At 44.3% G+C, this 12,607-nt stretch overlaps 1 protein-coding gene across 1 annotated transcript in view; it reads right to left on the minus strand.

The window, feature by feature from the left end:
* Window positions 1–12,607, minus strand: part of ATRN (attractin) — a 147,682-nt gene that overhangs the window by 98,141 nt on the left and 36,934 nt on the right. Inside the window, exons 3-4 of the mRNA XM_059470115.1 lie at window positions 10,294–10,407; window positions 1,296–1,424 (exon numbers count right to left, since the gene is read on the minus strand). Coding sequence (XP_059326098.1) covers window positions 1,296–1,424; window positions 10,294–10,407 — 243 coding nt within the window. The remainder of the gene's footprint in view (window positions 1–1,295; window positions 1,425–10,293; window positions 10,408–12,607) is intronic.

The raw sequence follows: 12,607 nt of genomic DNA on the forward strand, positions 1-12,607 counted from the left end.
TTCACAAGTGCTGAGAGAACTACTACCTACACTCAGTGACAACTATGAAGACTGCTATGTTTCATTCAATCTACTTGCTGGAAAAATGTTACAAGCAAACCTAAGAACCAGAACACAAAACAGCACTTGAAAATTGTCTGAAATGATGAAGAAAGTGACAAATTAAAGGAATATTGTTCTTGAAGACAATATTTTATTGCAATGGTGCAAATCCAACAGCTGGCAGTAGATGGAGTCCTGGTTTATGCAATCAGATTTGGAAATCACTGCCTCTTCAGCTCCTCTGATCCCACTAACTTTGCATACACTCCTGATCTTCTTCTGAAGCTTTCAAGGGGTGCTGGATGCCCCCTGTTTTTAAAAAAATTCACTATTATGTGGGTTATTCAGCACATATTTGTGTTCTTACTGAGGATGAAAGTACTGAGACTTGATATTCAAAAACTAAGCTTCTCATTTTAAGAGAAAGTCAATTTTTGCAAGAAGTCAGTCAAGACTGAAGCTTTTCCAGCTGTTTTTTTGAAAGAGGTGAGACTTCCTGCAGATTATTCCCAAATTAAATCTCCCAGTGTGGCACAAACATAACTTGCATCTGTATGAGCAAAAAAAATCCAAAGCTCATGATCCCTGCAGAAGCAAAACCTTCCATCTCTGTGAGTATGTCCACACATTTACCTCAAGACAAAACCTTTCTAAAAGCAGTTGATGAATTAGGGAGCATACAAGAATTACTTTTAAAAAGCTCATCAATGAGGACTAAATACATGTCAGTGAACAGAAAGCACCCATCTGTTTAGAACATGAACGAATATAAAACCAATCCAGAATAAAAAGAAGCCAGATGAAGGGATTCAATCCAGGGACTGAATAAGAAAGCAAATCCTGAGGATGAGGACCCTCAAGAGCATGTACAGCCCAGTGTCTCAAGTGAAATGCTGGCTGATGGAAAAGTGTGTTTGTGCTAGAGTATCTGCAGAGCACTCAGGAGCACAGACATGCACAAAACATATCAATTCCTGTTGCTCAGACAGAATCAAATTGATCCAATAACAAAAAATAAATAGTAAGATGCCTTTTGGAGCAAACATTCATCCACACAACTGACAAGTTGTAACATTGAGCACATGCCACTTATTGGCTGTTGCAAGGGTATAATAAAGATTAAAATCTAATTTCAGGTGTCTGCTCATAATTACACACTTCAATGGCAACTGCTTATTTCAAGACAAAAGTAAGAAAAGGGGAAAACTCCTTTTGCTCAACCTGCAGCATCACTGTGGAGTGGTGCCACTTACTTATAGGTGATGTTAAACCCTGTGAGATTATAGGCAGCATCACTGAAGAAATGTAGAAGAGCATATCCAGAAGTAGCTACAACTTCAGGTACTGTTTCATTGCTGTCCTTCTCAGGAACAATAAGACCACTGGAAAAGTAAAAGAACAATATTAGAAGTGAAATAGAAGGCAGCAAAGCAACAAGAGTAAATGCACCAGTACTTTCAATAAAATAATTGAATTTCAATAAAATAATTGAAACTCGATGTATTTCCATTATTTGAAATATAATGAATTTGTGGAATCATAAATAAATGTATGTTGGAAGTATTTAACCTGAGAAAGACTGAAGCTAACTAGAATTTTAGATATCCCTATCAAAAACCTTTCCCTCCCTTGTCACTCAGCAAAGAATTAAGCAGGTCCCATTCATAAAACAAGGTGGCCCCTTTGGAAACAGAAATTAATGTGTCCCAAAATAAAATCTGTATTACGAAGTCAAACTAAAGGTCTGCTGAGCTCAGATCTCCTCCTGACTGTGGGCTACAAAAATGATTGGGAAAGGTTGTGACAAACCAAGCAAGTACAGAGCATTGTGGCAAAGTGTAATCCACCTTCCAGACACCCAGTTCAGATGCTTAGGCCTGGAGAATGCACTCAAGCCAGTACAGTAAAATAAACCACTCTGCCATGCTTCTACCCAATTCATTTCTTAATCATTCGTATCCTTTTCACCTGAAAAATCTGCAGCAGTGCTGTTAACAATTTAATTCCACAACAGCAGAAAAAGGATTATTCTACTCATTTTTGACTTGCTGCCTTTTGGGTTCTTTTTCTATGAGAAATACGAACAGTCAGCCATGGAATCACAGACTGGTTTGCATTAGAGGCTTAAACCAGAGACTTAAAACTCATCCTGTTCAACCCCTGCCATGGCAAAGACACCTTCTGCTATCCCAGGCTGCTCCCAGCCCCAGTGTCCAGCCTGGCCTTGGACACCTCCAGGGATCCAGGGGCAGCCACAGCAAATCTGGGAATTCCAGCCCAGCCCCTGCCCACCCTCCCAGCCAGCAATTCCTTGCCAAGATCCCAGCCCAATCTCCCCTTTCCCAGTGGGAGCCATTCCCTGGCTCCTGTCCCTGCAGGCCTTGTCCCCAGTCCCTCTGCAGCTCTCCTGGAGCCCCTGCAGGCCCTGCCAGGGGCTCTGAGCTCTGCCTGGAGCCTTCCCTTCTCCAGGGGAACATTCCCAGCCCTGCCAGCCTGGCTCCAGAGCAGAGGGGCTCCAGCCCTGCAGCAGCTCCGGGGCCTCCTCTGGGCTCTCTGCAGCAGCTCCACGTCCTCCTGCTGTTGGCCCCAGGGCTGGGGCAGCTCTGCAGGTGGGCTCTCACCTGAGGGAGGGGCACAGGGACAGAGTCCCCCCTCCCTGGGGATCAGCCCAGGCACGGGGGGCGTCCTGTGTCCCAGCTCACTGGGCGTGTCCAGTTTCTTACCCACCAACATCACCAAGTCCTCCCCTCCAAGGCTGCTGTCCATCCCTTCATCCCCCACTCACTTCTCATAATCGGAATTGCTCCCATCTGATGCAGGACCTTGCACTTGACCCTGTTGTATCTCATGAGATCCCTACAGTGCCAGTCCTTGGTGATGCCCAGGTCCTTCTGGATGCCATCTCATCCCTCAGGCATTCCAACTGCCCCATATCTTCTCATCATCTCTTCTTTTATAAGCTCTACCTGACTCATCACATTCATGTTTGTTGTCCTTTCTATCATAGCAGCCTGTCACACTCTCAACTCCCACCTCATTCTTTGCTTCACACTTCTGGATGCCTTTGGCTGTTTCTCTCACCTTTCCAGGTTCTCTGAGATCCTCCAGCCTTTTAGTTTTCCAGGACTAGCTGAGAGAAGCAAAGATGGTGGGCAAGACTATCTACAGTATTGCAGACACACTACAGATTTATATAAAGGTTTGTCAAAATAATTGGAACAAACTGACAAACTAAAATGAGCTTTGAAAAAAGTAATTACTACCTATTTACCTATGACACTAAATACTTTGTATCTGAGAGGGAATGTTTATTTTTCATTTAACAGAAGCTTGACAAAACCAAAAAATTAAAAGTTGATTCCTCCCTCATACAAAAGCCATCAACATGGGCACAAATTTAAAGTCTATTGAATTTATGTTTTTAAAAGCCTTTATCCATGCACAGTATGTTGTCCAGCACCCCCTGCTCACAGTCAGCTGCTATTTCCCTGTACAGATCCACCTCTGCCCAGCCTCACTCCTGCTTCCCAAGGCAAAGTCGAAGCTCTGTGACCAGCAGGGGCTCGAGGGGCAGAGCAGAGCGTGTGGGGCAGGGAGCCGGGGCAGCTCCAATCAGCCCAGCCTGGCCCCCACCCGGCCACTCCCCAGAGCCCAGGGCCACCAGCAGGCAAAAAGCAATGATGGAAAGAATTTTCCCCCGAGAAGAACTTTCCTTTTTTCACATCTATTTAGAATAGAAAGCTAATGCAGTTGAAGAGAGTTTCCTAGGACAGAGTAAAGGAGTTTACCTGCTCAAGGAAATCACTCTCAGCTATCCACAGCACGCACTAATACCACCTGGGAAGCACTTGCTGTGACCTGAACTTTTCTGTCCCCATGGTACAATACAATGGTGTGCTCCAAGAACAGAACAGACCCTCAGCAATCCTTTCTACTACAGATCTGGGGGTATGTGCACCAAAACCAGCAGATGAACAAGCTACCTACATCAGGATCACACTGAAAACTGCACAACAAATCTTATGGTGGACAAAAAAGATGTCCTTCATTTTACCAACACACCATAAAAATCACTGGAACCTGATCCCATGTTTTGGCTAAGCAACTCCAGCACATCTGCTGATACACATTTCAAGAAATATTTCATTATGAGAAAGCCAAATTTCCCCCCGCTGCTCATTCACTTCTCAATGGTAAGGGATTAAACAGCAAAATTAATTCCCTTTTCATCTCTCTGGAAGGGGTGCTTTATTTCATTCTCAATGTTTGAGACTTCTGAAGTTTATCTCTCCCAAAAGACCATCTCTCACAAAACCTAAGAACAAAAAGCCTAACAAACTTCTTGTTTGGTTCATAACTATTCCCTTGTAATGGACACTGTAGGACAGTACATCTCCACCACAGGAAAACGAACATTTGAAAATTATTTGGGTGAGGCAAACTGCAGCTCAGGGACAAGAAAAAAATTGCTTTTGTCTGGTTTCTTCTTCAGCACTTATCACTGATATTACAGGGCAAAGTAAGTGGAAGGCAAGACAAAAAATCCCCTCAATAATCTTTCCTAATAAAAGGACTATCCTTGACAATTCTTTGTGTTCTCAAAGAAATCTCAGATTTGGGGTTTGTTTGACCAGAACACAAGTACCTCCATAACAATGCTTGCATCCCAGATATTCCCTATTTCCATCTTTTTCTGGTGATTCATGTGTAAATAACTAAAGAGGATGTTATGCCTCCTACACAAATTTGAAACACTCTAAGGAAACTTAATCACAGAATTGTCTGGGTTGGAAGGGACCTTAAAGGTCATCTAGGCCAAGCCCCTGCCATGGGCAGGGACACTTTCCACCAGACCAGGCTGCTGCAAGTCCCACCCAGCCTGGCCTTGAAAATTTCCAGGGATAGGGCATTTTAATTTCTTTCAGAGAAAGCCATGAAGAGAACACAACACAGCAGGAACAGTCAGAGCCTGAAAGGTTGAACCTCAGAAACAGTGAATAAATCAACCTGCTCCCAGCATCATATGGAATAAACAGAAGCACATCAGAATTTACATCTGCCACGAAAAAGAATCCAATAGGCAGAATCAGAATGATAAAAGATTATGCAAAACTTCCTTTAAATTATGATCCAGAATCTCTGAGCAACTCAACTTGGCCAAGATTAGCATGTTTCACAACACACTGCTTTTATTTCCTTTCATAAGGTTTCAAAACGTTTTGCAACCATCCCTACTCCAAAGCAAATAAACACTCCTACTCAGCTCAGCTGCCCAGTGACACCCAGGGAGAGGCAAACCTCTGCTTTGGACAGAAATAACATCTATTTCCTGGACTGCTGAAGTCAATGGCAGAAAGTAAAAGAGTATCAGAAATCAATGAAACATAGAATGGCCTGAGCTGGAGAAACTTTAAAAATCCTCCTGTTCTACCTCCTGCTATGGGCAGGAACACCTTCCACTATCCCAGGGTGCTCCAAGCCCCAGTGTCCAACCTGGCCTTGGGCACCTCCCATGGAACAATTCCTGCCCAACATCCCATCTAGCCCTACTCTCTGAAGGCTGTCACTTCTTCCTTGTCCTGTCACTCCATCCTCTTGTCCAAAGCCTCTCTCCCACTCATCATGGAGGCTCATTTCAAGTATGGAAGTTCACAATTATGTCCAGGAGACCCAACTTCTTCACTATCATAATTTAAAACAAAGGGCACCTCCTCTATTATTTTTCTTGGATTTGCTATGTGAGTATCACAATACTGGCATATTCCTCATTTCCTCCAGAGACACAACCTGTTAGAGATCAAAGCATGAGAAGCTCTACTAAGCAGAAAAAGGGTATAATTGAGAGTCACGAAAGGAAAGGGTGAAAATACAGAGTAGAGCTCATGGAGGAGTAAAAGGATAAAGATCATACTGAAAAATCAGCTTTCAATCCATCAAAATCCAATGCAAACAAATTATCCTTATTTTTAAATACATTGATACATCTGGACACACACATACACAAAATGGCAACATTTCTCTGCTACTAAAAACCAGTCCATGCACCTCATTCAAACTCAGAACTACAAGAGTAAAACTAAACAAACTAAAAATAGCAGTTACAGGAGACTAAAAATAAAACAATAGCAAAAAATAAAAAAGGAGGGAGGAGAATATAAGGAGACATCTGAAATTTATTGTCTTAAATGAAGCAGGATGACTCCCAAACACGGACTTTTAAGGAAACAAACCCATTGCAACAACATGTACGAAAAAAGCCTAGACTATAGATTCATTATAGAGCTGGCAGCCCCTCACATTACAATCTTCCTTGAAATCTTTCCCCCTTGGTGCAGAAAGCAGAAGCAGCTGCAGCACCAGCACAGGGAAGCTTGTCTGTCTGCAGAAGCCTCCAGATCAGGGGCTTTGCCCAAAAACCTCCTCAGTTCTTACATGACTGTGGCTATCGAAGGATCATGGAACAGTTTAAGGTGGAAAGGACCTTAAGGATCATCCCACCCTGCCATGGCAAAGACACCTCCCACTGCCCCAGGCTGCTCCCAGCCCCAGTGTCCAGCCTGGCCTTGGGCACTGCCAGGGATCCAGGGGCAGCCACCCTGTGCCAGGGCCTCACACCCTCCCAGGGAACAATTCCCAGTTCCCAATATCCCATCCATCTCTGCCCTCTGGCAGTGGGAGCCATTCCCTGGCTCCTGTCCCTCCATCCCTTGTCCCCAGTCCCTCTGCAGCTCTCCTGGAGCCCCTGCAGGCCCTGCCAGGGGCTCTGAGCTCTGCCTGGAGCCTTCCCTTCTCCAGGGGAACATTCCCAGCTCTGCCAGCCTGGCTCAGTGGTAGGGAAGCTCCAGCCCTGCAGCAGCTCTGTGACCTCCTCTGGACTTGCTCTGGCAGCTCCACGTCCTCCTGCTGTTGGAAGCCCCTGAGCTGAATACCCATTTCCATGGCAGCAAGGTCAGTTACAATTTCTGGCAAATAATTGAGGAAATAGAAGGAAAAAATAGAGGAGAGTCAACCACATCATCTATGTACAAGGAGAGGTAGGAGTGAGGTTCCTTTAACTTCAAGGAGAGATAGCTGAAGAAGGATGAAACCTAAATTTTGACCTCAACTACCTCAGGAGAGATTAGAGAGGAGGGAATATCAGAGGTTCACAAGAAAAGGACAGGAGGCAACACACACAGGTTGCAGCAAGGGATTGTGGCTAGACATTAGTATTAGATTAATTTTATATCATTATTTTAACACCAATCTCTGCACCATGGACCCAGAGGATCAACAAGACCTCCATCCTAAAGATAAACTCACACCTTGATTGGACAAAGGGCTCTGATGGTCATCCTGCTTTGAGAGAGGGATCAGACCCTTCCAACCCAACTCAGCCCTACACCCAAATCTGGGTGCTCAAGCACCACATTCACCATCAGGTCCACGAGGCTGGTGAGCTGCTCCTGCTCCAAGGGAACACGGGCTCACATCATCCTCCACCTGGCCCCTGAGAGCAACCACAGCAGCTGCTGGGCCACTGCCAAACGTCCTGCAGAACAACACCTGGGTCTGACCAGGAAAACACTCCGTGCCAACCCAATCACAATGAAAATAAAGGTGCAAAACCAGCTCTGGTAAATGTTTAATGCGGAGTAAAGTTAACAAAACCAACTAAGTTCACAGGTGCTGAGTGCAGTTTATCTACTTCAGATTTATTCATCAGTGCTGACAAACATACTGCATTTGTTTCCATGTTCTTTTACTGCAGTTTTGAAGCAGCACAGTTACACAGTCTCATTGTGCCTGTGGTCACAAATATAAGCCAGCAAAGATATTTTTAACACTGTTTAATAAAAAAGCTCAATATGCAGGACCAGACAGCTCTGGGGGCTCTCAGAACACAAGGAGTTTAGTCTATGCACACACTTGAACTGTGTAAATGTTGGCATTAAGCAAATATTTATTGCTGTTAAAAACTGATAAATTTAAAGCTTCCCTACAGTTCAATGCTGAGGATTCCCAAGATCATCTTAAATATATACAAGATTATATATATATTTCAGGATAAATATCATCTTGTGAACAAACATAAATGAGCATCAGAAGGTCAAGAAAACAAAATGAGAGCAGTGAAGGAAGTGAAGGTTCAGGGAACTGCTGTAAAAAGTCAGGGAGGGAACAAAAATTGAGTTGAGAGAAAGGAATTTCTAGTGTTTATCAACAAACTCTCAAAGCTTACAGGGCCCAACTGTATAAAGCTCAGTCTTGTATATCTCCTGGCAGGGTACAAATAATGAACAAGGAAATATGTTTACGGTAATAATAAATTTAATATACCCCAACTAAATTGGGAAAATATGAACACTGCTCTTAAAAAACTCCAAGGCATTTATTTTGTATTAGAGAAAGGTATTTTTCAACAGATGCTTTCTGGTACTTCACCAAAATGAGAAGCATCTGCCATTTCCTGAACTTGGATTACTGAATACCACAGCTCACTGCTAATGAAGCTAAATTCAAATGTCATCTAAAGAAGCAATTTTAAAAAATTGGAGTTTTTTCCCTACCTCAAAAACATTATTGTACAAAGCTCATGTTTGCTTGTCCTCAAGACCAGGCTTCCTGATTTACAGATTTCCCAGTCTGAACCATAATTGTTAATGCTGTGAACTACTTATAAGTTCAATTTTAAAAGCCCATTAAGTTTTGGAAAACGCACAAGAAATGGCAGGCACAAATCATCATTTCACCTTTTCACCAGTGTATTAAAAAATAGCTTGATTAGAACAAAATTACATTGGTCAAGATGACATTTCCTCCTCTTCCTGCACATCAATCAGAACACGATACCAGAGAGCACTTCCAGGTGGCATTGCCACGTTTTTGGAGCTTTTTAGAAGAGAAAGGTTGTTCCTTCCTCAAATTAGCTGTTCTGTTTTGACCTCACCTTAGTCTGAAGCTTTTACTCCAAAACAACGCTACATTTGCAGCTGAAGACCAAAAAACCACGTGGCGGTTTAAATTTTTATCAACTTTTTTCCCTCTGCTGATTTTCTCTCACAGACATTATAAGGATTTTTTAGAACAAACATGAAGTATTTTTAGACCTTCATTTCACAAATGAGAGGAAGCCCAGCAGAAGGTTAATTCTGGAAATAGTTACGCAGCCACTTGGAACAAGCAGGGTCCCAGGGGAACCTTTAGTTTTTTTCATAGATAACTTGGGATTATTTTCCTAATTTCAGTTTAAAGAATAAAAAGCATGACAGGGTGGTGTCACTGCAAGACTGAAACACAGAAAAACACAAGTTATGTTTATGTCTCAGGATGAAATGTGGATTGGTCACCAGCAGCCACACAGATGTCTCATCACATGGACAAGCCAAACACCTGTAACCTGTTGGCAGAACAGGAATTTTTACACATGAGGAGCTGGAGAGGGACACTTGCCATGGGATGGAGAACAGGACAACGGGAATGGCTTCCCACTGCCAGAGGGCAGGAGAGATGGGACATTGGGAAGGAATCCTTCCTTGTGACAGCAGTGAGGCCCTGGCTCAGGTGCCCAGAGCAGCTGTGGCTGCCCCTGGATCCCTGGCAGTGCCCAAGGCCAGGCTGGACATTGGGGCTGGAGCACCTGGGACAGTGGGAGGTGTCCCTGCCATGGCAGGGGTGGCACTGGATGGGCTTTAAGATCCCTCCCAAGCCAACCATCCTGTGATTCTGTTTTTTACAAGGTTGATTCATCATTGCTGCTCCTGAACATGTTCCAAGTAACTAAAGACTTTGAAGTTTAAGGTACATAAAAGATAGACATAATTCTATGAGACCTCCATGTCTACAACATTAGCTGGCTTTTGCCCTTCTGTCTGTATTGACACACTGCAAGTTTAAGTCATAAATCATGTTCAAACCCATAAATGGGGTAGTTTTCTCCTCTCAAAGGAGCCTGCACACCAAATCATCTCCAGCCCAGACAGACAACAATAATTTTTTTGTCTCCCAAAGAATCAGGATTTGGAAATGAAAACATAATACTTAAATGCTAGAGTGCAGTGACATGACTTGTTCATTGTAAAAGCTAAAAACAACTCTTTAATTGTTTATGCTGACAAAGAGTGCACAAAAGGACACTGGCTATATGTGCTGCACTTGCAGTGTTATACATTTGGATTACTGGATCATATTTACAGCCTGACATGTAAGTCAGGCTCTAAGTTAAGAAAATACCACTGGCTACAGTTAAGAGTCTCACCAAGGGGAACTCACCTAAAAGCTGCCAGTAAGGGAGCATAAATTGAGTCTCCATCATACACATACAAGTGGTCCCAGCTGCACTCTGTGGCAAAGTGATTGAATCGAAGCCTGAGGATTGTGTTTGGCCTGTAAAGAAAAAATAAATAAAGAAAATATTTGTAATTAGCCACTCAACACACAGGGCAAAATCCCTTCAACACACTTCTCTGGTGTGAAGCTCTGGTCTAGACAAGACTAAAACTGAGTCATTTGGTGTAACTGTAGGCGCATTAAACATGCTGTGGTTCAGGGGTTTTTTGTATGCAGCTCTCCGGGTATTAAGCAAAAATTTCTTTATGGTCAGAAAACTGTGTCCTGTTGTGCAGAACAGATCATGGAACCACACAATATCCTGATTTAGAAGGGACTGAGAAGGATCACTGAGTCCAGCTCCTGGCTCTGCACAGGACACCCCAACAACCCCACCCTGAGCCTGAGCGCATTGCCCCAGCGCTCCTGGAGCTCCGGCAGCCCTGGCACCACGGCCACTCCCTGGGGAGCCTGGGCACTGCCTGAGCACCCTCTGGGGGATGAGCCTCTCCTGAGACATAAACTATGCCTCCCCCAACACAACTGCAAGCCCTTCCCTTAGGTCCTGTCCCTGGTCACACAGAGATCAGTGTCTCAGAAGGAAGTTGCAGGCTGTGATGAGGCTTCCACTCAGTCTCCTGTTCTCCAGGCTGAACAAACCAAGTCACCTCAACCACTGTTCAAACAAGACAAATGTCCCTCTGCAGCTCTCCTGGAGCCCCTGCAGGCCCTGCCAGGAGCTCTGAGCTCTGCCTGGAGCCTTCCCTTCTCCAGGGGAACATTCCCAGCCCTGCCAGCCTGGCTGCAGAGCAGAGGGGCTCCAGCCCTGCAGCAGCTCCGGGGCCTCCTCTGGGCTCTCTGCAGCAGCTCCACGTCCTCCTGCTGTTGGCCCCAGGGCTGGGGCAGCTCTGCAGGTGGGCTCTCACCTGAGGGAGGGGCACAGGGACACAATTCCCACCTTGCCTTTGCCATCAGCCCAGGCATGGGGGTCCTGGGGGCCGGCACACATGGCTAGGGCAGGTCCAGGTTTTCAGCATGGTAAGACACCGTTTGTTTCATGCCAATATAAAAAAAGATACATCTAATGACAATTACACAGAAAGCACAGCAGATATTTAATTCTGGCTCAGCTCCAGGAGGGTGCAAACAGCACTACCACTGCTTAGACCTGAAACAAATAGAAAATGAATGTCTATCAGCAGTGCTTGTTCCCACCCACAGCTGGAGCTGTTGAAAGGACAGACACAAGTGTCTAGGATCTCCCCAACAGTATTGCCCTTGAATTCAGATGAACTCCCTGTTAATCCTAATCAAAAAAATTTTTTAAATGTCAGCTTGCTATATAGTCCTTCCTTCCCACAGAAGGGGGAGTCTTTAGGGAGTTATTCTGCAAATGACTGTTTTTTGATAGGTACAACAATCTACTCTAGGTCTTTGGAAAAGAGCAGCAGGTGGAACTCAAGGATAATGCCCTGCTTAAAGAAAAGGTACAAAGAGAACCTATGACTTCAGAACTGAGCAGCCTGTGGAGGCACAGGGAATTGCTTCTACTTGAACAGCCTGACAGCTGTAGAGCAGAAAAATATTGTCAATCAATAAAGGTTCAGACCACAAACAAAAAGGAAGGGTCTCTTTGCAACAGCCAACAACTGGTAGGAGACAGCCCTCATCTGCACAATCACATGGTCCCTCAGGACCCATGGAGCTCATCTGCCTCCTTCACTCTCCTGGGAAAAATAAAAAGGACTCCCCTGGGATAAGAACAGAGCACAGACACCAGCCAAGAAAACTCAGGAACGGTGCAGAAAGGAAATGAGAACACTAAGGAACACAGGGCTGCATATTTCAGCTGGTTTAATCAGCATGATTATCTCTTTTCTGTTTACCACCATGCCCTGACAGCAGGGTATAAACACTCACAGGCAGGAAAAGGACTCCAACCTATGCCTGGCTATGGAACAGGGAGGAACATTTCTGTCTTTCCAGCAAGAAAGATCTCACTTCAAAATCCATAAAGTGGTGGTTCCCTAGGAAGCCTCTCAGTAGTAGTAATTATAGGCTGGAGGAGCAGCTTTGGTGACATTATTGAGGACTCATAAAAAGCACTTCTGATAAAAATACAAGTCACAATATCTTTTAAAAACAGACGTTATAAGGGTTTAAAGCTGGCTATGCTGGCATTGCTGAGGCTGGTTCGTCTGCAATAATGCTCTTGTGAAACATTTTTAAATTATTTGTAATTGCAAACTGTCAGCAG

This window comes from Ammospiza nelsoni, chromosome 4 (assembly GCF_027579445.1).
Source record: "Ammospiza nelsoni isolate bAmmNel1 chromosome 4, bAmmNel1.pri, whole genome shotgun sequence".
NCBI classification, from domain to species: domain Eukaryota; kingdom Metazoa; phylum Chordata; class Aves; order Passeriformes; family Passerellidae; genus Ammospiza; species Ammospiza nelsoni.